Source organism: Artemia sp. Qi Xiang Cuo, chromosome 3, assembly GCF_049724085.1.
Source record: "Artemia sp. Qi Xiang Cuo chromosome 3, ASM4972408v1, whole genome shotgun sequence".
Lineage (NCBI taxonomy): Eukaryota > Metazoa > Arthropoda > Branchiopoda > Anostraca > Artemiidae > Artemia > Artemia sp. Qi Xiang Cuo.
Window position 1 is genome coordinate 55,233,853 of NC_142796.1, and position 26,389 is coordinate 55,260,241.

The window sequence follows — 26,389 nt, forward strand, 5'->3', positions numbered from 1 at the left end:
CACACAAAAACAAACACACACACACACACAACTTACACACACACAAACACAAACAAAAAATGCAACCGAAAAAAAATAGACACACACACACAAACACACAAACTTACACACACATACAAAAAACTTACATCAGCAAACAATCGCATGGAAACACAAGAACTTACACACACACACACAAAAACTAAGACCCACACGCACAAACTTACATGCACACAAAAACTTACATGCACACAAAAACTTACACACACACAAAAACTTACACACACGCATAAAAACTTACACACACACAAAAACTTACACACACACACACACACATGAAAACTTACACACACACGCCAAAACTAACACACACACACAAAAACTTACACACACACAAACACAAAAACTTAGAACTGCACAAGAAAAATTAATTTCAGAAAAAAAATTTCATTCTAAAATAATATTACACACACACACACACACAAAACTTACACACACACACACACGAAAACTTACACCCACACGACAAAACTTACACACACACAAAAAATTACACACACACACACACACACAAAAACTTACACTTGAACACAAAAACTCACACACACACGCACAAAAACTTGCACACACACACAGACACACACAAAACTTACAAACACACACACGAAAACTCACACACACACGCAAAAACTTAAACACACAAAAACTTACACACACACACACACACAAAAACTTACACATGCACACGAAAACTTACATGCACACAAAAACTTACATGCACACAAAAACTTACACACACACACACACACACACAAAACTTACACACACAAACATAAGAAAACTCGCACACGCACGCCAAAACTTACACACACACAAAAACTTACACACACACACACACACAAAATCTAACACATGAACACAAAAAACTCACACACACACGCACAAAAACTTACACACACACACACACACACGAAAACTTACACACACACGCCAAAACTTACACACACAAAAACTTACACATGCAAAAACTTACACACACACACACGAAAACTTACACAAACTTACACACACACACACACACACTTACACACACACACACACACACACAAAAACTTACACATGCACACAAAAAACTTATATCCACACGCAATAGCTTAGACACACAAAAACTTACACACACACACACACAAACACAAAACTTACACACACACACACACACACGAAAACTCACACACACACACCAAAACTAACACACACACAAAAAAAAACACACACACACACACATACACACACACACACGAAAACTTACACACACACGCCAAAACTTACACACACACACAAAAACTTACACACACGAACACACACACGAAAACTTACACATGCACACGAAAACTTACATGCACACAAAAACTTACACACACACACACACACACACACACAAACTTACACACACAAAAGCTTAGACACACAAAAACTTACACACACACACACACACACAAAAACTTACACAAACACGCAAAAACTAAAACAAACACACACAAAAACTGACACACACAAAAACTTACACACACACACACACACACAAAAACTTACACACACACGCAAAAACTAACACACACACACACAAAACTTACACACACACACGAAAACAAACTCACACACAAAAACCTACACACACGCACAAAAACTTAAACACACACAAAAACTTACACACACACACACACGAAAACTAACTCACACACACTAAAACTTACACACACACGCCAAAACTTACACACACACACAAAAACTTACACACACACACACACACACAAAAACTTACACATGCACACTAAAACTTACATTCACATAAAAACTTACATTCACACAAAAACTTACACACTCTCTCAAAAACTAACACTCACACACAAAAACTTACACACATACACGAAAAATTACACACACACACACAAACACTTACATACACACGCCAAAACTTACACACACACAAAAACTTACACACACACAAAAACTGACACACACACAAAAACACACACAAACTTACACACACACACAAAAAACTTACACCAACACACAAAAGCTTAGACACACAAAAACCTACACTCACACACAAAAACTTACACACACACGCAAAAACTAACATGCACACAAAAACTTACATGCACTCAAAAACTTACACACACGCACAAAAACTTACACACACACACAAAAAATAACACACACACAAAAAAAACTTACACACACACACAAACATACAAACAAACACACAAAAACTTACACATGAACAAAAAAAATTAAAAGCACACAAAAACAGACACACAAACACACACACACACGAAAAATTACACACACACACGTCAAAACTTACACAGACAAAAGCTTAGACACACAAAAACTTACACACACACACACACACACACAAAAACTAACACACACAATCACACATTAACAACCACACACAAACTAACATGTACACAAACACTGACACACACACTAAAACTTACACACACACACAAAAACTCACACACACATAAAAACTCACACAAACACGAAAAATTAAACACACACATAAAAAAACAAAAAAAAACACAAATACAAACAAACACACAAAAACACAAAAAAACACACACACACACAAACACACACACACACACACACAAAAACTAACACATGCACACTAAAACTTACATTCACATAAAAACTTACATTCACACAAAAACTTACACACACGCGCAAAAACTTACACGCACACACAAAAACTTACACACACACACACGAAAACTTACACACACACACACGAAAACTTACACACACACACAAAAACTTACACACACACACACACATTAAAACTTACACACACACACACACGAAAACTAACACACACACTCCAAAACTTACACACACACAAAAACTAACACACACACACACACACACAAAAACTTACACATGCAAAAACTTACACACACACACACGAACACAAAAACAAACTAACACACACAAACACAAAAAAACACACACACACACACACACATACACAAAAAAAAAACTTACACATGCACACAAAAAACTTACATCCACACTCAATAGCTTAGACACACAAAAACTTACACACACACACACACACACAAAACTTACACACACACACACACACACTAAAACTCACACACACGCCAAAAATAACACACACACAAAAACTAAAACACACACACACACATACACACACACACACGAAAACTTACACACACACGCCAAAACTTACACACACACACAAAAACTAACACACACGAACACAAACACGAAAACTTACACATGAACACGAAAACTTACATGCACACAAAAACTTACACACACACACACACAACACACACACACACAAACTTACACACACAAAAGCTTAGACACACAAAAACTCACACACACACACACACAAAAACTTACACCCACACTCAAAAACTTACACACACACACACACACACACACACAAAAACTTACACCCACACACAAAAACTTACACACACAAACACACAAACATACACACACACACGAAAACAGACACACACACAAAAACTTACACACACGCACAAAAACTTACACACACACACAAAACTTACACACACACACACACGAAAACTTACCCACACACACCAAAACATACACACACACACGCAAAAACTTACACACACACAAAAACTTACAAACACACACAAACACACACAAACTTACACATGCACACGAAAACTAACATTCACAGAAAAACTTACAATCACAAAAAAACTTACACACACGCTCAAAAACTTACACTCACACACAAAAACTTACACACACACTCTAAAACTTACACACACACACACGAAAACTTACACACACACGCCAAAACTTACACACACACAAAAACTTACACACACACACACACACACACAAACTTACACACACACACAAAAAACTTACACCCACACACAAAAGCTTACACACACGAAAAACTACACGCACACACAAAAACTTACACCCACACGCAAAAACTTACATGCTCTCAAAAAATTAAATTCACGCTACAAATTACGAACACTCCAAGCTAATTACACACACACACAAAAACTTCACCAAACAAAAAAAAAACTTAAAAAAAAACAACCAATTACACACACACACACACAAAAACTAAAACAAGAATACGAAAAAAACCCAGAACACACAAACATACACACACACACACACACACACGAACACTTACACACACACACGTCAAAACTGACACACACAAAAGCTTAGACACACAAAAACTTACACACACACACACACACACACAAAAACTTACACCCACACTCAAAAACTTACATTCACACAAAAACTTACATGCACACAAAAACTTACACACACACACTAAAACTTACACACACGCACAAAAACTTACACACACACAAAAACTTACACACACACACGAAAACTTACACACACATATATACATATACACACACACACACACACACACAAAAAAAAACACACAAACAAAAAAAAAAAACAAAACACAAACACACACAAAAACACACAAAAACACACACACAAACACACACCAAACTTACACATGCACATAAAAACTTACATGCACACAAAAACTTACACACACGTACAAAATCTTACACGCACACACAAAAACTTACACACACACACACACGAAACTTACACACACACACACCAAAACTTACACACACACACACAGAAACTAACACACACACATGAAAACTTACACACACACACGAAAAATTACACACACACCACAAAACATACAAACAAACAAAAACTTACACACACAAACACACACAAAAACTTACACATGCACACGAAAACTTACATGCAAACAAAAACATACAGGCACACAAAAACTTACACACACACACACACACACACACACACACACACACACACAAACACACACACACACACACACACACACAAACACACACACACACAAACACCCACACACACACACAAACACACACACACACACACACACACACACACACACACACACACACACACACACACACACACTTACACACACACACACAAAACTTACACACACACACAAAACTCACACACACAAAAACTTACACACACACACACAAAAACTTACACACGCACGCAAAAACTTACATGCACACAAAAACATACACACACACACACACACACACACACACACTACACACACACACACACACATACACAAAAACTTACACATGAACACAAAAAAAACTCACACACACACAAAAACTTACACACACACACACACACAAAACTTACACACACACACACTAAAACTCACACACACAATACAAAAATTACACACTAAAAAACTTACACACACACGCACAAACAAAAAAACAAACATACACACACACCCACAAAAAACAAAAACACAGACACAAACATAAACAAACTTACAAACACACAAAAACTTAAACCCACACACAAAAGCTTAGACACACAAAAACTTAGACACACACACAAAAACTTACACCACACACACGAAAACTTACATGCACGCACACACACACACATGCACACAAAAACTTACACACACACACACAAAACTTACACACACGCACAAAAACTTACACACACACAAAAAAACTAACACAAACACAAAAACAAAAACAAACAAACACACAAAAACACAAAAACTAAAACATGCACACGAAAACTTACATTCACACAAAAACTTACACACACACACACACACGAAAACTTACACACACACACGTCAAAACTTACACACACAAAAGCTTAGACACACAAAAACTTACACACACACACACACAAAAACTTACACCCACACGCAAAACTTACACCCACACGCAAAAACTTACATGCACACAAAAACTTACATTTACACAAAAAATTACACACACACTAAAATTTACACACACTCACAAAAACTTACACACACACACAAAATCTTACACACACACACGAAAACTTACGCACACACACACACACACATACACATACACAGAAAAAACTTACACATGCACACGAAAACTTACATGCACATAAAAACTTACATGCACACAAAAACTTACACACACGCACAAAATCAAACACGCAAACACAAAAACTAACACACACACACTAAAACTTACCCACACTCTCGACAAATTAAACACACACACACAAAAACTTACACACACACACATCAAAACTTACACACACACAACGAAAACTTACACACACACTCCAAAACTTACACACACACAAAAACTTACACACACACACACACCAAAAAAAACTAACACATTCAAATAAAAACTAACAAGAACACAAAAACTAAAATTCACAAAAAAACTAACACACACACACAAACACACACACACACAACCACACACACACAAAAACAAAAACAAACACACACACACGCCAAAACTAACACACACACACAAACACACACACACACATACACACAAAAACTTACATGCACACGAAAACTTACACACACAAACTTACAGCACACACACACACACACACACACACACACACACACACAAACTCACACACACACACACGAAACTTACACACACACACAAACACACACACACACACACACACACACAAACACACACACACAAAAAAAAAAATTACAAATGAAAAAAACAAAAAACTCACAAACAAACGCAAAAAAACTTAAACAAACACACACACACACACACACAAAAAACTAAAACACACACACACGAAAACTCACACACACACGCCAAAACTTACACACACAAAAACTTACACACACACACACACACACACACACACACACACACACACACACACACAAAAAACTTAACACACACACACAAACACACACAAACTTACAAAAAAAAAAAAAAACATAAACACACACACAAAATATTAGACACACAAAAACAAAAACACACACTCACAAACTTACACCCACACGCAAAAACTTAAATGCACACAAAAACTTATATGCACACAAAAACTTACACGCACACACACAAAACTTACACACACACACAAAAACTTACACACACACAAAAACTTAGATACACACACACACACACACACACACACACACACACACTTACACATTCACACTAAAACTTACATGCACACAAAAACTCACACGCACACACACACACTAAAACTAACACACACACACGTCAAAACTTAGACACACAAAAGCTTAGACACACAAAAACTTACACACACACACACAAAAACTTACACCCACACGCAAAAACTTACATGCACACAAAAACTACATGCACACAAAAAATTACACACACAAAAACTTACACACACGCACAAAAACTTACACACACACACAAAAACTTACACACACACACACGAAAACTTATGCACACACACAAAAACTTACACACACACACGCCAAAACTTACACACACACACAAACTTACACACACTTACCATATCACAGTTACATTTTATTAATGTTTCAAATTTAATTTGGAATTTTTGTCATGAAATGCAAGAGTTGTAATATTTAAGTAGTGACTTGTTGTGCTTTACCTTCTCACAATTAAATTCTCTTGATTTTTCGAAGTTCATTTTGAATTTCTGTCATGAAATGCAAGAGTTGGAAAATTGGGGTCTTAGTCCACCAGCCTGAATGCTGGAAATCCACTAGCTCAGTATTGGAGTCCCAGTTCACCAGTCTGAACGGTGGAAATTCACTAGCTCAGAATTGGGGTCCTAGTCCACCAGCATGAATGGTATAAATCCACTAGCTCAGTATTGGGGTCTCAGTTCACCAGTTTGAATGGTGGAAATTCACTGTTTAAGTTAGGTTAGGTTAACTTATTATGAGCGCTCATGATAAGTTAACCTAACCTTTTCCGGCGAGTATGATTAGGTTAGGCTAGATTAAGTTAGGTTAGGTTAAGTTAGGTTAGGTTAGCCCATGTACGCTTCACTTAGGTTAGCTTAGGTTAGGTGAGAGACAGGCAAAAAGTTAAGTGTATGATTAGGTTAGGTTAGGTTAGATTAAGTTAGGTTAGGTTAAGTTAGGTTAGGCTAGGCTAACCTACGTACGCGCGCGTACGTAGGCTAACCAAGCCTAACCTAACTTAAACTAACCTAACTTTGTGCGTGTGGTAACTTTGTGCGCTAAGTTTTTTGGGATGGGTTGATGTTTTTGTGTTCTTTTTAGTTTTTGTGTGCATGGTATTTTGTTCGGTGGGGTTTAAGTTTGGGGGATTGTGTGTTAGTTCTTGTGTGTTTATTACGGATCTTGGTGTTTTAATCTGTTTGTTTGTGTGTGTAAGTTTGTGTGTGTTTGTGTGTTTGCTTATGTTTTTTGTGTGTGTAAGTTTATGTGTGTGTAAGTTTTGTCGTGTGTGTGTAAGTTTTCGTGTGTGTGTGTGTAAGTTTTCGTGTGTGTGTGTAAGTTTTTGTGTGTGAGTGTAAGTTTTCGCGCGTGTGTGTTAGTTTTTGTGTGCATTTATGTTTTTTTGTGCATGTAAGTTTTCGTGTGCTTGTGTTAGTTTTTGTGTGTGTGTGTGTGTGTGTTAGTTTTTGTGTGTGTGTAAGTTTTTGCGTGTGTGTGTAAGTTTTCGTGTGTGTGCGTTAGTTTTAGTGTGTGTGTGTGTGTGTATGTTTTCGTGTGTGTGTGTAAGATTGTGTGTGTGTGTGTGTGTAAGTTTTTGCGTGTGGGTATAAGTTTTTGTGTGTGTGTGTGTGTGTGTGTGTATTTGTTTGTGTTTGTATTTGTGTTTGTGTGTGTGATTAAGTTTTTGCGTGTGGGTGTTTGTGTGTTTGTGTGTGTGTGTGTGTAAGTTTTTGTGTGTCTAAGCTTTTGTGTGTGTAAGTTTGTGTGTGTGTGTGTGTGTGTAAGTTTTTGTGTGCATGTAAGTTTTCGTGTGCATGTGTAAGTTTTCGTGTGTGTTTGTGTGTGTGTGTGTAAGTTTTTGTGTGTGTGTGTAAGTTTTGGCGTGTGTGTGTAAGTTTTCGTGTGTGTGTGTGTATGTGTGTGTGTGTGTGTTAGTTTTTGTGTGTGTGTAAGTTTTGGCGTGTGTGTGAGTTTTCGTGTGTGTGTGTGTGTGTGTAAGTTTTGTGTGTGTGTGTGTGTGTGTGTAAGTTTTTGTGTGTCTAAGCTATTGCGTGTGGATATAAGTTTTTTGTGTGCATGTGTAAGTTTTTTTTTTGTGTGTGTGTGTGTGTAAGTTTGTGTGTGTGTGTGTGTGTGTGTAAGTTTGTGTAAGTTTTAGTGTGTGTGTGTGTAAGTTTTTGCATGTGTAATTTTTTGTGTGTGTAAGTTTTGTCGTGTGTGTGTAAGTTTTCGTGTGTGTGTGTGTGTAAGTTTCTTTGGTTGTGTGTGTGAGTTTTTTTTGTTTTGATTTTTTATTTTGTTTTTGTGTGTGTGTGTGTGTAATTTTTTGTGCGTGTGTAAGTTTTGGCGTGTGTGTGTGAGTTTTCGTGTTTTTGTGTGTGTAAGTTTTGTGTGTGTGTGTGTAAGTTTTTGTGTGCATGTAAGTTTTTGTGTGCTTGTAAGTTTTCGTGTGTTTGTGTATGTTTTTGTGTGTGTGTGTGTGTGTATGTTTTTGTGTGTGTAAGTTTGGGCGTGTGTTTGTAAGTTTTGGTGTGTGTGTGTGTATGTTTTGTGTGTGTGTGTGTGTGTGTAAGTTTTTGTGCGTGTGTGTGTGAGTTTTTTGTGTTCAAGTGTAAGTTCTTTGTGTGTGTGTGTTTGTGTGTGTTATTTTTTGTGTGTGTAAGTTTGTGAGTGTGTGTGTTAGTTTTCGTGTGTTTGTGTGTGTAAGTTTTGTGTGTGTGTGTGTGTGTGTAAGTTTTTGTGTGCATGTAAGTTTTCGCGTGCATGTTTAAGTTTTTGTGTGTGTGTGTGTGTAATTTTTTGTGTGTGTGTTTGTAATTTTTGGATTGTGTGTGTAAGTTTTGGAGTGTGTGTGTTAGTTTTAATGTGTGTGTGTGTTTGTAAGTTTTTGTGTGTGTGTATGTAAGTTTTTGTGTGTGTGTGTAAGTTTTTGTGTGTGTGTAAGTTTTTGTGTGCATTTAAGTTTTTATGTGTGTAAGTTTTCTGTGTGTGTAAGTTTTTGTGTGTGTGTGTGTGTTTTTGTGTGTCTAATATTTTGTTTGTTGTTGTGTTTTTTGTGTGTGTGTGTGAGTTTGTGTGTGTGTGTGTGTGTAAGTTTTTGTTTGTGTAAGTTTTTTGTGTGTGTGTGTATAAGTTTGTGTGTGTGTGTGTGTGTATTTATGTTTGTGTTTTATATTTTGAGTGTGTGTGTAATTTTTAGTGTGTGTGTGTGTATTTTTTGTTTGTTTGTTTTTGTGTTTTTTTGTTTGTTGTTTTGAGTTTGTGTTTTATTTTTTTTTGTTTTCATGTGTAAGTTTTTGTGTGTGTGTGTGTGTGTGTAATTTTTTGTGTGTGTGAAGTTTTGACGTGTGTGTGCGAGTTTTCGTGTGTGTGTGTGTAAGTTTTGTGTGTGTGTGTGTAAGTTTTTGTGTGAATTTAAGTTTTTGTGTGCATGTAAGTTTTCGTGTGCCTGTGTATGTTTTTGTGTGTGTGTGTGTGTGTAATTTTTTGTGTGTGTGTGTGTGTAAGTTTTGGCGTGTGTGTGTAAGTTTTAGTGTGTGTGTGTAATTTTTCGTGTGTGTGTGTAAGTTTTTGTGTGTGTGTGTAAGTTTTTGTGTGTGTGTAAGTTTTTGTGTGCATGTATGGGGACCGGGGGAGGATCTTTGGGGCCCAGGGAGGGCGTTTGGGGTTCGGGGCCCTTGAGGATTGGGTGGTCTTTTGGGAGCCCAGTGGACCTTTGGGGACCGGGGGAGGACCTTTGTGGGCCCGGGGGACCCTTGGGGGCCGGTTGGCCCTTTGGGAGCCCGGGGGACCTTGGAGGACCAGGGGAGGGCCTTTGGGGGTCTGAGGAGGGCGTTTGGGGGATAACATTTCGAAATTTTTACTTTTTAGTTTACTTTTTTTTTTTTTTGCGGCGCATCCCTGCGGCGCATCCTGCGGCGCTTTCCTGCGGTGCCTCCCTGCGGCGCTTTTCTGACCCGCGGCGCATCCCTGCGGCACATCCTGCGGTGCTTTCCTGGCCCACGGCGCATCCCGGCGGCGCTTCTCTGGTCCGGGGGACCTTTGGGGGCCGGGGGAGGGCCTTTGGGGTACATGGAGGGCCTTTGGGGCACAGGGAGGGCCTTTGGGGGTCCGGGGGGCAGTTGGGGGCCTGGGGGACATTTGGGGACCGGTGGAGGGCCTTTGGGACCCAGTTGGTCCTTTGGGAGCTCGATGGGCCTTTGGGGGGCCCGGGGATGGCCTTTGGGGGTCTGGGTGGGCCTTTGGGGGCGCCGGTGGCCCAAATTTTCCGGTCTATAGGCTTTAAATTAGATCGTTAACCCATCGACCTGTAGGCCTATATTTTGCAAACATAGGTTAAAATGCTATTCAATTTATACATAATATTAGCTTCATGCAACTCAAAAAGACTTTTCTAGCCCTTCACTGTTTGTTTTCATTTTACACTGATTTCGGTAGAATTGAAGTCATTTACCTCCCCCTTTCCATAATTTACTTACAGCGAAGATGTTAGAAGCACTGTATTGCCCCCTCCTCCCTTTCACATCATGTTCTAAATATATTTTTAAAGTTAATTTAAAAATAATCTCTTTCACCACTTCTCCGACAAATACAAGGCCCTTACTTTTAATGCGAATAAATAGTTTGTTTTCATTTTACACTGATGGCGGTAGAATTGAATGCAGTTCCATTCACCTTTCCAAAATGTACTTACAATTAAGCTTTGCGAATCAATTTCGTGCGGCCTCCCCCCTGTCACCGAATGGTCTAAATATACTTTTAAACTTAATTTGAAAATAATCTCTTTAACCAGCTCTCTGACAAATACAAGGTTACGAAACTACAAGCTTAATATACAGCAATCTCTTTTTGATTTAAACAGTTTTAATTTGACAGTCAAAACAAAACACTTTGACTAGACCGATAGCGTGAACACACCGGAAAGGGGTAACAGCTAATTATAGGCCTCACATTGGAGTCTTGTGTCAAAACAGAGCGGCATTTTCATTAAAAATTGACAGAAGTCAGTGATCGATTTAGCTGTAAATATATACGTAATTAATTTATCGTATGGGTTTTTCTTTTTGAGATAATTTGATTTTAAAACATTGGGGCGGGGGGGGATTTAGTTGGAAATATAGAGGGAAGGAATTTATCGAAATAGTATTTCTTTTTTGCGAGAATTTGATTGTAAAACAATGGTTTGGGGGGGGGGGGGGTTTGGGGGTAAAGGAAGATATTTACGTTTTAGCTGAATATACTGGAGGATGTCCAAGGAAAATTCGTTTGAAAATAAAAATGCACTTACATTGCTAATTGCGGCTGTCAATGCTTCTAAAGAGTTAAATTTATCCATTCTAGTTGTTTGTACTGTGTCACAATAGTTTCTGATAATTGAATCACATTGCATGTCCGTTATATACGAAATCTCAAGGGTGAATTGTTATGTAATGGGGAAAATCATATGTAAGCAGGTCTCTGATTGGCTGAGAAGGAGAATGTAACCGACTCGCTGATTGGCTGAGAAGGAAACACGTGATCTAACTGTTTCCGGGAAACTCATAGCATTTGGCTCAAGCAACAACAACAAAGACTATTTCTGTATCATAACATTCGCTGAGAGCGTGCACTTACAACAACAACAACAACATTTACCTTGACATTTTGCCTCTGAAACAACAACAAATACTATTTCTGGATCATAACATTCGCTGAGAGCGTGCACTTACAACAACAACAACAACATTGACCTTGACATTTTGCCTCGGAAACAACAACAAATACTATTTCTGGATCATAACATTCGCTGAGAGCGTGCCAAAAACGCACCTGGAGAAAGAGACCATGGAGAAAGAGGTCATTGACCCCATTAACCACGTGTTCTCCCTAGGGACTCTATGCCCATATTTGGGGTGCAAAAAAGTTATAGGTGGCAGCAGGGGTGTCGCGTCGGAGTCAATAAGGCCCTTCTACTGTGGCCTAATAGATACGGCCTTATAGTGGCCTCGTATATATCTTTTTTTACCCGGTTACTATCTGTTGGTACGTTATGACGTTATAGATACATATTTTTTTACCGGTTACTTTGTAATGAGCTTCTAATGGCCCATTATGGGCTCATAGATACATATCCGTTTTTTTCCGGTTATTTTCTAATGAGTTTCTGATGGCGTATTTATATCAGGTTTGTGATTCTTTTTGCTACTGTACTGTGTTATTATCTATTTATTGATTATATGTATTTTCTAATTTGTAGGAAGGATCTTGCAATGTTGGAGGAAGGGGCTTTATCATTTCAGACTTTCTTAAATGGAATGGAAGTCCAGAAAACTTCTTGATGCAACTAAATGAAGAAAAAGATTCCTATCAGCCTTTCCATCTAGTCACTATAACTTTAAGGTAATATCTTATTCATTAGTATAACAAGGCCGTACCCAGGGAGGGGGGTTAGGGGGTTTGAACCCCCTCCCCGAAATATTTGTCAGACTCGTAAAAACGTAACAAAAATGGATATAAATAAATTTTTTATAGTTTTGTTTGTGCCCCCCCCCCGAAAAAAAATCTTTGAGTAACCCCCCCCCCCCCCCCCAACAAAAAATCCTGGATACGGCCTTGGGTATATATATATATATATATATATATATATATATATATATATATATATATATATATATATATATATATATATATATATATATATAATGTTACTGTGAATCTCCGAAATCGTCGACATTAACGTTGTTAGATCGTTGTTAGAAATTGGACTACTAAGCTTCAAACTTTTGGTTTTCTTTTTTAAGGTTTAAATTGTTGTAATCCTTTGTTAAAATATATAGAAATATTTTTAAAATTATCAATTTTTTGCTCTTTACGCAATTTAATATATTTTCATACTGCAGTCTGTTCAAAGATATTTGATCATTGAAGTTAGTCCAATTTCTAACAAAGATATGTACTAAGCTTCAAAGTTTTAGTTTTCTTTTTTAAAGTTTTTGAATTGCTGTAATCCCTTGTTAAAGTATATACAAATATTTTTGCAATTACCAGTTTTGTGCTTTTTACACAACTTAACGTCTTTTTATATTGCAGTATGTTCAAAGATATTTGATTATTACAGTTTTTTTTTCAAAATTAAGGCTCTTGACGAATTTTCTCAGACTTCTGACCTTACTCTTAGCGCAATTATTTGTTTATTCACTTATCATTTATTCATTAATTACGTATCACATGGGGAACAAAAGACATAAAGAGATAAAAAGAGACAAAAAGAAGATTAGAAAAACAGCAAACATTTACTTATTTTTTTATAACCGACAGATACAAAGAAACTATAAAGGTGGAGTAATTAAAAGGTTTAAGAGAAAAGAAGTGTATCAATTGGAAATAGAGAGGAAGGGGTAAAAAGATCATTCCTTTTGTGCAAGGGAGAGGGTAGAAATTAAGAAAAATGTGTCCTTGTGCCACAATGTAGAATGTTTCATTTTGAAATGGTCTAAATTGATCAGATGAGTGTGTTTCAGGGCACAGTTCATATATATATATATATATATATATATATATATATATATATATATATATATATATATATATATATATATATATATATATATATATATATATATATAGATGTATATATATATATATATATATATATATATATATATATATATATATATATATATATATATATATGGACAGTTACCATATGTAGAGCTTCAAACTTGGCCCACTTCACTACCAAGCAAGATTTGCCATTCTTTTTGCTCAGAATTCTTTTGAAGCCAAAAATTTGAGAGCCCTAAAAAAGTTTGAGGGTAATTTACTGAAAGTAAAAATTGATAAGTTAGAGCAAGCTTATTAAATTTAGACTAATAAATACGTTTAATAAATAATAGATTTAACATATTAGTAAATTTAACATATTAACAAATTAACATAAATTTAGCAATTTAGATAAAAATTAAAGTAATAAAAATAGTCTGATAAATGCAGCAAACTAAAGTCCTGAGAACCATTGCAGAAGGGAAGAAGCAGATATTTGCTGCAAACATTCGGGTTTGGGTGAAAATGAAAAATAAAGATAATGAAAGAAGCGAAAAGAAGTATAAAGTTCAGTTTTATGATAAGAAGAATCCTAAGAAATTGCTGATTATAAGTGTTTCGACGGTTTTTATTTGAAGAATACACAGTGTTTATGTCTTTTTTTTCAAAGAAATTGATTATAAAAATGGAATATGTCATTTTTTGTCATTAATTTTGTAATGCTTGCTGTTAAATAATTACTTTGTCTTATAAATTAAATGCGTATTAACTTCTTTAATCATACTTTAAGCAAGAATGAAGAAAAAGTTCATCATTATTGCAATACCCCAGACTACCAACCCCAAGAATTGAAATCGGAAATAATAGGAGTTGGCAATCATTTACCAAATAAATCCTGGAAAAAGGTATCTATATTTTTAGTTTATATTTATAGTTTTTTTTTTTGGGGGGGGGGGATTCATTGGGCCCTCAGTCTTAAGATAACCAAATAAGGCAAGCATTTACCAAATGTACGAGTTAGTGTGGGTAATAATATGACTTGGCAATCATTTACGAAATAAATCCTGGAAAGTGGTATAAGACAAATAAGACAAACATTTACCAAATACAGGAGTTAGTGTGGGTGATAACAGGAGTTACTAGCCGTCCTAGCTGAGTAGTTAGCACGCTAGACTTGAAATCCTTTGTCCGTGAAGACGGGGTTTCTAGTCCTGGTTATTTTGTTTGGAACGGAGGTAAGTGAAGTGACTATAAGCTCAGCCGGAGTCTACCTAGCTCTAAATGGGTGTATCTAGAGAAATCTGAGGAAAGTCTCCAACTCTCCCTTCCTGTTTCATGGCTGAAAGGCTATGAAACGGTGATCAATACCGCTAATAGGGACTGTTAAGTCCAATGCTGTATTCTTCTGTTTACCTTAATAATAGGAGTTGGCAATGATTCACCAAATGAATCCTGGGGAAAGGTATGTAAACGTTATTATTGGGATTTTTTTTGTATTTAGGATTTATTTTGCCGTCTGTTGTAAGGTGGAATTTAATGATAGATTCCAGGGGAGGATTCAAAGGCGCCAGTTTATAAAAATATAGGTGGGAGGGAAAGGATGTTTTCCTCTTAAGAAAATAAAGATATAAAAAATGTATACTTCAAAATCTGGGGGGGCGGGGATAATTTCCCTTTTCTATTTTTTTTTTCGACGAAAATAACAGAACAGGGTAATTTCTAAACTATAATCTTTAGATCTATAGTTCAGATCAATCTGTATTTGCACAATCTTTTATCCTTAATTGTATAACCTGGAGGGCTCCAAAAAGCCAGATTAGTAGTTGGTTCGCTGTTGAATCAGGAGTTACACTGTGTTATATTGACACGAATTATTTTGATGGATTTTCGTAAGGAACACGATAAAGGTATGGGATACCATGCTTTTAAGGATGAAGGTAAAATTTTACTACATTTGGGATATGCAGATTATTTGAGTGTCATAGATACAAATATTAATGAAATGAACGACTTAACTGAGGCTTTGAAAGTTGAGTGCGATTTATCGCCTTCCATCTGGAGCCACACAAAAAGCAAGTCGCCCCTAAATGGGATAGTAAGAGATAATGATGAAGATTTGGAAAGAAATTGGAACTTTATGGGTGGGGATGAAACTTTGAATAGATTTTGGTTGTGGAGTTTAAGTTGGTTAAATTATGAATAAACCTGGTCAAAGAGGTTATGTAAAGTATCGAGAAGACAGACAGAGTGGATAGCCTCATTCTCCTATGTAGCAACATAAGTGAGGGATGGTGCAGTGGAGTCAATTCATGAAAACCTAAGAAGGGGGCGGCTAAAACGTATTCTTCGGTATCTAGAGTGTCATGCATTTTCAATATCTAGGGGGAGGGGGTGAATTTGTGTTTTTTTTAGTGAAAATTACCAACACTTAGACATTTCCAATGAAAATACCCCAAAATGCTTGACAATGATTAAGTAACTGCCTCAGTTTCGAGAAACTGAGAAAGATGAGATAGATGTTTTCAAGAAGGTTTTTATTTTAGGCTATAACTAAAGACCTAAGAACAGTATATACACCAAATAAATGGATATTAGGTGATCCCAATGCGTATTTTCTTCCGTATTTTTTTTTCCAGAATTCATCTTATGCCATCTACTAAAACCTTGGTGAAAACTAGAAAAAGAGCTTCTCATAGAATCAGAATAATGTTGCACCATTTATTTATTTCCCTCAAAATTGAGGAGTACATAAGATACATAAACAAAATTGCAAAAAATCTTCCCCTAATGACACAAAGCATTGATTTACAATAGGCTTAATAACATAACTCAATAAAATACGTATAAAAAAAAACTTGTATATATATATATATATATATATATATATATATATATATATATATATATATATATATATATATATGTATATGTATATATATATATATATATATATATATATATATATATATATATATATATATATATATATATATATATATATATATATATATATATATATATATATATATATATATATATATATATATTATTATTATTATTATTTTACTACCCATTATTAAACATTCAAAATGTTCTTAATAGAGTACAAGAAAAGAAAGAAAATAACAACAAAATATCCAATGTAAACTCAACTACAGAAAAACAAGATTAAGAATTCAACAATTACTACGACGAAAAAAAAAAATTGATTAATTTAAGTTATTGCGACATATAACGAAGTGGCTTGATTCAAATGCCTTTACATATCGAGCACGGCGATTCAGTACAGCTATCAGCGGATCGGCTATACTATACTTCAGTGATATTTTCGAGTTCCTCAATCCTCATCCAGATTGGCAGACGAAGCAGATACATATATATATATATATATATATATATATATATATATATATATATATATATATATATATATATATGGTCTTGAAGCAACTGTGGGGCGCTACTCAACAGGTACCTGAAGTCTGAAGCCAAGCGAGTATTTTTCATTATTTAGATTAATTAGTTTAAGTAAGTCAACCCTTACTAAACGGGAGATGGACTTGCACCTTTTAGGAAATGTTTTTCTTGGAGGGGGAGGAGGTAAGGGTACTTAAAGTTTTGTGTCAAGGGAGAGGGGAGACGATTATTTTCTCTGATCATCGCAAAAGACCATACGTTGCATTTATTTTCTGTCTGTCGTATGACAGGATCTGCTACGGCCCTCAAGATTTTTTTATTGATAGTTGCAGTGTTCTAGGTCAAGGCTTTTAAGTTTCTTTTTTGTTTGTTTTTTTGCATTAAGGTTTTTGGTTATAGCTTACCGTAAAGGATTGCAGTTTGTTTATTTTTAAGGTGGAAGCTGGAAAAGCTGCACTAAGTAACGTCATTCTAAAGAACTACCCTAAAGAAGTTCTTGTTGAAAAACTTTTTGAAGTAGTTTCGTCCAATGAAAGGTAAGGCAACCTTATTTTGCCTTATATTATAAACACTAATGTAAAAAGGCAAGGCAAATCTTAGAGTTACTTAGATCTTCCCACACCGACTGGTGCATAAGGTGACAACGGTGCCTCTCCACGACTATCTAATTTCGGAGACCACACTGCCTTTCCATGACGATAAATAAAAGTTCAAATAGGGATAAAATCCTTTTAATAGACAGTGATGATGATAACAGAGATAGAAATTCACAAAAATACCAGATATTTCGGTCACATATGTAGTGACCGTCATCAGTAGCAAAACTAAACTAAAACAAATTAAAACGAAGGTTTATATACAAAATCAAATAAAATTACATATTGTTTAATTCTCTAATTCTTTTCAAAGCAAAGGCGGAAGCTAGCCTCTTTGACCTTCTTGGATTCGGTTCATTAGCGTTCAATGATATAACATTTGGAGTTGGACAGAGGTCAACTACATTGGGTGAATTAAACTTTATTTTGTCAGATTTTAATAAGTTATCGTGGATAGAATTTAGCCCAAATTCACATGTGTCCCGATTCAAAGCAATGTTCTTGAATAAGATTTTCTTTATTTCAAGAGTTTCACGAAAGTTTTGCTTTAAACCCCGATTCCTAGAAATCAAAGAGACATTATCGAACAAAATAAAATGGCCTGGAAAATTGAAAATATGCTCTGAAATAAAATCTTCAGACTCAGAATCTGGCTTTAAAGCCGAAGAAATAGAATCTTTATGCTGTAACAATCTCATTTCCAAATTCTGGCTGTAAGTCCCACATATGAGCTTCCGCAAGAACATGGGATCTGATAGACCCAACTTAGTTGCCCCTATGAAGTTAGATCCTTCCCAGAATTTCGAAAACTACCCAAAGTATTACTACTTTTTAAAGCTACCTTTAGACCATTACTCTGTAAAATTCTTTTGAGTTTTTCACTTAGCCCAGGTACATATGGTAAGGAACAAAAACATCCTGCTCCGGAGTTGTTTCCAAGGCTTCCTTAGAAATCTCTAGAAACCTTTTTCTTCTCTTTGAAAAAGTCTGGTTAATTAACCACTCTGGATACATGTTGCTTATTAGTATTTTTCTTAGAAAAGACAACTCCTCAAACAAATTTGGAGAGCAAATACTAAAGATCCGGTCAGTTAAAGAAATGATCAAGCCAATGTTTACTTGGCGAGCGTGATCTAACTTGATTGGGGTAACAAAGTGGGGTCTGTCAGATTCCATGTACTTGCGGAAGCTCATATGCTTAAAGATTGTTACAGCATAAAGATTATATTTCTTCGGCTTTAAAGCAAGATCCTAAGTCTGAAGATTTTACTATAAGACTTTCTATAAGAAATACATTCTTAGACCACACTGGCTATACATGACAAATGAAACTCAGAGAGGAGATAAAGTAACAAATGAAAAATAAAATCCAAAAGGGTGAAAAAACGAGGATTTTGTCAGCCAGTGGCGAATCATGAAGATGACAAAATATAAGCAGATATTTCGACAAGGACCTCCGCCAAGTCGTTCTCAGTGCTAAACAAAAAAGAAAGAAAAAAAAAAAACACGAAAGTCTAACCTTTCGAAGTTTACCTGACAAAGACAGAACAGACACTGAATAAAAACCAGGCAGGAATCAATGAAAATGAATTTACCAAGATGATTGGGCAAGGATCTTTCGCCTTGCAATAGTTTTAGCTGGTCTACAATTTCGGTTTTCATTAGATATGCAAATAGGTTCTTTTTCGTTATTTCGGGTGAAAATATTGATTGAGTCCTTCAAGATTAAACTGTCGTAAATTGGGCTTAATGAAATATCTCCAGTGTCTCTATTTATTACTAAATTTTGGTTTATATATTTTTTTATCTCAATTACCTCTTTTAAAGTTTGTGGTACGCCATTTACAGTTGATATTAAGGTTGCCTCGTCAAACAGAACTAGATGGGTCGGATTTACGAATATATGTGAAGCAAATGCCGAATCATAGTTCTCATTGTTTTGTTTAATTTCAGGGACTTATCCATTGAAATTGTGTGCTCATGCAAACGTTCACCTAGTTGTTGATGGGTCCTACCAATGTAAAATTTTCCACGAGAACATGAGATTCAGTATACACCATTACCCATTACAGGGTCAGTTTTATCCTTCCCTAAATTGAAAAAGTGTTCAAATTTTTGTTCGGTATTAAAAGAAACAGAAAGAGTTTGTTTTTTTTATAAATTTTCCAAGTTTATCGCCAAGTTTCGGGATATATTGTAAAGCGATGAAAGTTTTTTTCTCAATTGCCGGTGTAACTGAAACAAGGGGGACAAGCTCCCTATTTTGTTCTTTTATCTTTTTTAATCGTTTAACTATTATATTTTCAATGAGTTTGATTAGGTAACCAATGCAGAAAAGAATATCCTTGACATAATTTAATTCAGAATTTATATGATTACGGGAACAAATTTTTAAAACTCTGTCGACTAAAGAGATTATTACCCCTCTTTTCACAGAAGGAGGGTGATGGGAAGAGAAATGTAGATATCGATCATTATGAGTCGGCTTTCTATATATAGAGAATTCAAGACTAGGCTTAGTTTTTATAATCAAAACATCCAAGAAAGGCAGCTTACCTGAATCTCCGAGTTCCATTGTGAACTGGAGATTCGAATCAAAAGAGTTCAAATGTGCCAAAAAATCTCTTAGAGAGTCTTGTCCGTGTTCCCAAACAGAAAAGATATTATCAACAAAACGAAACCAGATAGAGTGTTTTAAGTGGAAACTATTCAAAGCAAACTGTTCTATGAAATCCATGTAAAAATTTGCCAAATAAGGAGACAAGACAGTGCCCATGGATAAGCCCATTATTTGAAGAAAATATTTGTTTCGGAATTTAAAATACGAGGAGAACTTGTTGCAAAGACGGAAGCTTCTAGAAAGAAAGCTGTTAAGAAATTTGGATTTGATTAGTGGCAAAACAGATTTGGAAGTTTCTTTAATTATGTATTTAGTAAGGTTGTGTAATAAGTTCTCTTTGTTTTCAATTTAGAGGGGAGTTTTTTGAACAAGTAAATGGTTTACCGATGGGGGCCCTTATCTCCTTTATTAGCTAATATTTTTGTGGAGAATATTGAAACAATTGCGTTAGATTAAAACATGTTTAAAACATGTTTTATGAGGTCGGTATATGGATGATATAATTTCAGTATGGATTATGGGGAAGAGGAATTAAAAGGATTTTCGGAACATCTTAATTGTTTGGGGGGGGGGGTTTGAAGTTTACTCTTGAATTAGGAGAGAATGGAAAACTTTCTTTTCTTAATTTTCTTCTTTCAAAAAATGAAAATAGTCTGGATTTTAAAATTCACAGAAAACCGACAAATAACAATAGACTTTTGTTTTATAGTTCCGGTCACGCTCGCCAAGTAAACATTGGCTTGATCATTTCTTTAACTGACCGGATCTTAAGTATTTGCTTTCCAAAATTTTTTGAGGAGGACTTGTCTTTTCTAAGAAAAATACTAATAAGCAACATGTATCCAGAGTGGTTAATTAACCAGACTTTTTCAAAGAGAAGAAAAAGGTTTCTAGAGATTTCTAAGGAAGCCTTGGAAACAACTCCGGAGCAGGATGTTTTTGTTCCTTACCATATGTACCCGGGCTAAGTGAAAAACTCAAAAGAATTTTACAGAGTAATGGTCTAAAGGTAGCTTTAAAAAGTAATAATACTTTGGGTAGTTTTCTAAATTCTGGGAAGGATCTAACTTCATTGGGGTAACAAAGTGGGGTCTGTCAGATTCCATGTACTTGCGGAAGCTCATATGCTTAAAGATTGTTACAGCATAAAGATTCTATTTCTTCGGCTTTAAAGCAAGATCCTAAGTCTGAAGATTTTACTGTTTTAGTTTATATTTACTACTGATGACGGTCACTGCATATGTGACCGAAGTATCTGGTATTTTTGTGAATTTCTATCACTGTTATCGTCACCACTGTCTATTAAAAGGATTTTATCCCTATTTGAACTTTTATTTATCACGACTATCTCTCTTGTGATTTTTATTAAAGCTCCTCGAGCGATGATCCGGATAGCAGAGTATCCTTCTCAAGGTGTTGGCTGAGTGTTGTCCTTTGTCGTTCGCCTTTGTGACAAAGTGTTGCCCTTTGTCACGTTAAATTAATCGTCGTCCGCTACTATCAAAGTTAATAAAAACACTTCTTGTTTTTCTATTCTCTGACAGCAATGACGAGTCTATCAAGTCTGCTTTCTGCACCAAGGGTTGTCTCAAACACGCAGAATATCCGGGACGGATATAACACGGGACGCAGAATATCCGGGACGCAGAATAACACGGGAATATCCCAAATACGTCGATGAACAATTAAGTGGCAATGCTTTCTTTTAATTATATTTGGATTTTGTTGGGTACATTTTTTTTTTACTTTGTGGCTCACTTCTCAAAAAATAAAATAAGGTTCATGGGTTGTAGTCAACGCTAAGAGAGAAAAGGATAATAGTCTCCAAAAAAAACTAAATTCCAAAATTAACATTCAAAATTTTGTCGTGTATAGAAATATGCCTAGTTTCCAAGCTTTCTTTTGAATAGTTTAATAAGATATTTTGATTTTTCACACATTTCATGAGGTTTACGTAAATTCTGCGAACATTTCGTGAATATTTTGCGTAAATTACGCGAATTTCTAATTGCGTAAACTCGTAGTTTTCCTCTTTTTATTTGCAGTCAAACCTTACATTGGGAATTTAAATTTTTAATTTTTCAAACTTATCCTTACTGACAAATGTGAGATCTATCTAAAGACAGTATCTATAAAGTTACTTATCAAACATGTGTTAAGACCAAAACAAGAAAGGAGTATTCTTTCAGAATTCTATTCTTATTCGCTTAGACTTAGTCCCTCCCTCGTCGGTTGGCGCAAAAGACGACAACAATGCCTCTCCACGACGACCTGTCAAGAGCTTGCGCTCACAGGTCTACCAGAGACATACCGACCAATGAAGCCTCCCTCTCTAAGCATTGGCCTAGCTGCGCTGTTTTTCCGTCCACGCTTTCTAATGCAGGGGGGGGGGGGCTACCGCCAGACATTATGGAGGAATTAAGGAATTCTGTTACACTATCTTTTTTCTGAACTTGATCAAATGGCTTTTGTACGCTTCAAAAAAATATAGATCGATCCCAGTTTATCACTATGATTGTACAATTGTTTCTAGTCACAATGAACTTAATGACTTACTTATAGATGAACTTAGTACGATATCCAAATTCCGTCTGTCACTTAAACTTTAAATATAATGTGCTGCAGTTAAATGAAACCTCTTGGCTATAATTTAGCCAAACTATTTTTGGGTTTTTACCATTAAATTCATGCTAATTTAGTTTTTATTTAATAAAATAACGTGCTGCAGTTATGTGAGCCTAAGTTTCTTTTGGCTATCATTTTTTTACTAAATATATATTAAATTCATGCTAATTTATATGTTTGGTTTTGCATTTTAACAAGTGGTTTTTAATAAATTCATAATATGCTTCGAATTACTTAGAAAAAAAAACACACACACACAAGTTAAATTGACAATTATACACACGAAAGTTGATGGTAGATTAGTTCGTTTTATGAAAGATGGGTGAGGTGCAGATCTTATTAGTCCTCATAGTATTTCGTATTAGCGTATTTTTTCTAGCCTCCCTCCCTCCCCCGCTCCAGGTGCGTAGTAATAGAGGTACGAAAATAGGGATTTCTTTGGGGGCGGAAGGGATAATAAATGCCAAGAAATTCAAGAAAATTTAGGATTTTATCTCTCCCCCTCTTGTACGTCACTGATCAGAAGTTGTGGTGGATTTCATAAAAATTTTTCCACCTGAACTTTTTTGATTATTATTTTTTTAATCGTATAAGCACAGCGCTTCGCTTTTTCTTTTTGCATGTCCCCCCCCCCCTTCACGTAGATTTTTATTTTTTAATAAGGAATGATGAACTATTTATGGTGGGTCTTAATTTCAATCACCTTGAAATACAGTTGCTTTTGGTCATTTAATCTTTAATTGAACAAAGTCCTTGAATAGTACTGATTCGAAATGGGAATTTTCTGGTTACTATTTTTAGTTGGGCGTGTGTTTGTTTCCTTAATGTTAATTGGTGGGTTATTAGGGTTTTGTTTTCTGTAATTAGAATTAGTTTTCCAGGAGGTTTGAGTTCATTGGACAGGTTGTTATTTTAAGCTATACCTCTTCTGCGGGCATTGAAGTAGCTAAATACCACCCATTAGGGTGGCAGAATTATGATAAAATCGATGTTGATTGTTTTTGGACTTGTTTTTATTCGGCAGTTGTACATAGTAGAACCTTTGTATGAGTGATTTTTTTCTCGAATTTATATATAACTTTTTTTTATAGTTCAGCTCCTGAAAACAGGCATGTTTTATTGATAAGTTGCTGTTTTTGACTGCATATGAACGTGGGCTAAGTATAATTATCTGACACGTGCATTTCTTGACAGCTGAGTTATGCCCTGCAGTTGCTCTTGAGTATTCGTATTTCCTGTTTTATGTTTCACGAGTCTTTAAATGGAAATTTCGGGGGGGGGGGGGTGTCCAATGCTAAAAACGATGGAGAACAGAATTATTACAAGATTATCATCTTCCCCAAACCAGATGGAGATCCATGCTAAGCTTTCGTGAGAAAAGAAATTTCCTATTGGGTTTATTATTTGACAGATGGCACTAAGAAGTTTTAATAGGCGCTATTTTTTCCTTCTGGCACAATGACAATTTTGGAAAGCTTACAGCTAGGTAGTTATTGCATTCTAAGAAGCTTAAGTCTGTAAAAAAAAAAACTGTATTAGATTTCTGAAAAACTCTTCTGAAGGTCTGTCTAAGACTTCCTTTATAGAAGTTATTTATCAAACATGTGTTAAAATCCAAACCAGTAGTAAATACTCTTTTAGAATTCTCTTCAAGAGTTTGAAGTTTATTGTTAGTTTTAAGGACTTGACAAAATTGGTTCAAGGGTTCATTGGTTCAAAACGGTTCAAGTAAGATACGTTTTGATACCAGTATATCAAGGTGATCATATAATAGTTTCTGCTTTTTACGAATGAAATGGTTGATAGGTAGATCAAAATATTAATTAAGATCCCGTTTCGTTTTTTCTAATTTGGCGCCTACTACTACTACAAAAAAAATGCATAACGGCGTCAATTATTCTTTTTTTGTCCTTTTTTCTTGTTTATTTGTTCTCTCTTTTTTTTTCTTTTTATATTCCTTTAGTGCATTTTTGTAATGCGACGAAAGAGGGTAGACATAAATTATTATTATTATTATATGGAGGTCTTTTCATAAAGAAAAAAGAATTCCAAAATTTTCCTAATTTATTAAGATATATATGATTGTGTAAGTTTCTACTTAACAAATTTAAAGAGTCACATTTAATTTTCACTGTCTTTCATCCTTTAAGGGAATGAAGGGTAAATGGTAGTTTATCAAAAATTTAGCATGGTTCCTTCTGGGCTACCACACCACACAGTTTTTCCTCTTCTTCCAACCTCTCATTAGTCCCTTCATTAACGAGAAAAAAAGAATAGTGGAAGATGTTAATTTTTTTTTCCAAATTTCAGACACTTTCCTGATCATGAGTTAGAAAGTCAGGGTCTCTTGGTAGAAGAATCTATCTTACAAGGAATAAGCTCTATATTTGTGAAGTTGGACAATATTCAGTATGGAACAAGGTAATTACAATTTTTTATATCGTGTGGAGGAATTTGGTTCTCTAAACCCTAAATAATACTGGGCATATAAAGCCTGTCCCTGTCGTACTAACAAAAAATTTCAAAGTCTTCCAGATAATTGTGGTTCTGCGAGGC

At 35.5% G+C, this 26,389-nt stretch overlaps 1 protein-coding gene across 1 annotated transcript in view; it reads left to right on the forward strand.

Moving 5' to 3' along the window:
* Window positions 1-26,389, forward strand: part of Tango2 (transport and golgi organization 2) — a 72,240-nt gene that overhangs the window by 43,703 nt on the left and 2,148 nt on the right. The window contains exons 3-6 of the mRNA XM_089087011.1: window positions 13,290-13,432; window positions 15,366-15,480; window positions 18,428-18,528; window positions 26,144-26,254. Of these exons, the coding sequence (XP_088943137.1) occupies window positions 13,290-13,432; window positions 15,366-15,480; window positions 18,428-18,528; window positions 26,144-26,254 (470 nt within the window). The remainder of the gene's footprint in view (window positions 1-13,289; window positions 13,433-15,365; window positions 15,481-18,427; window positions 18,529-26,143; window positions 26,255-26,389) is intronic.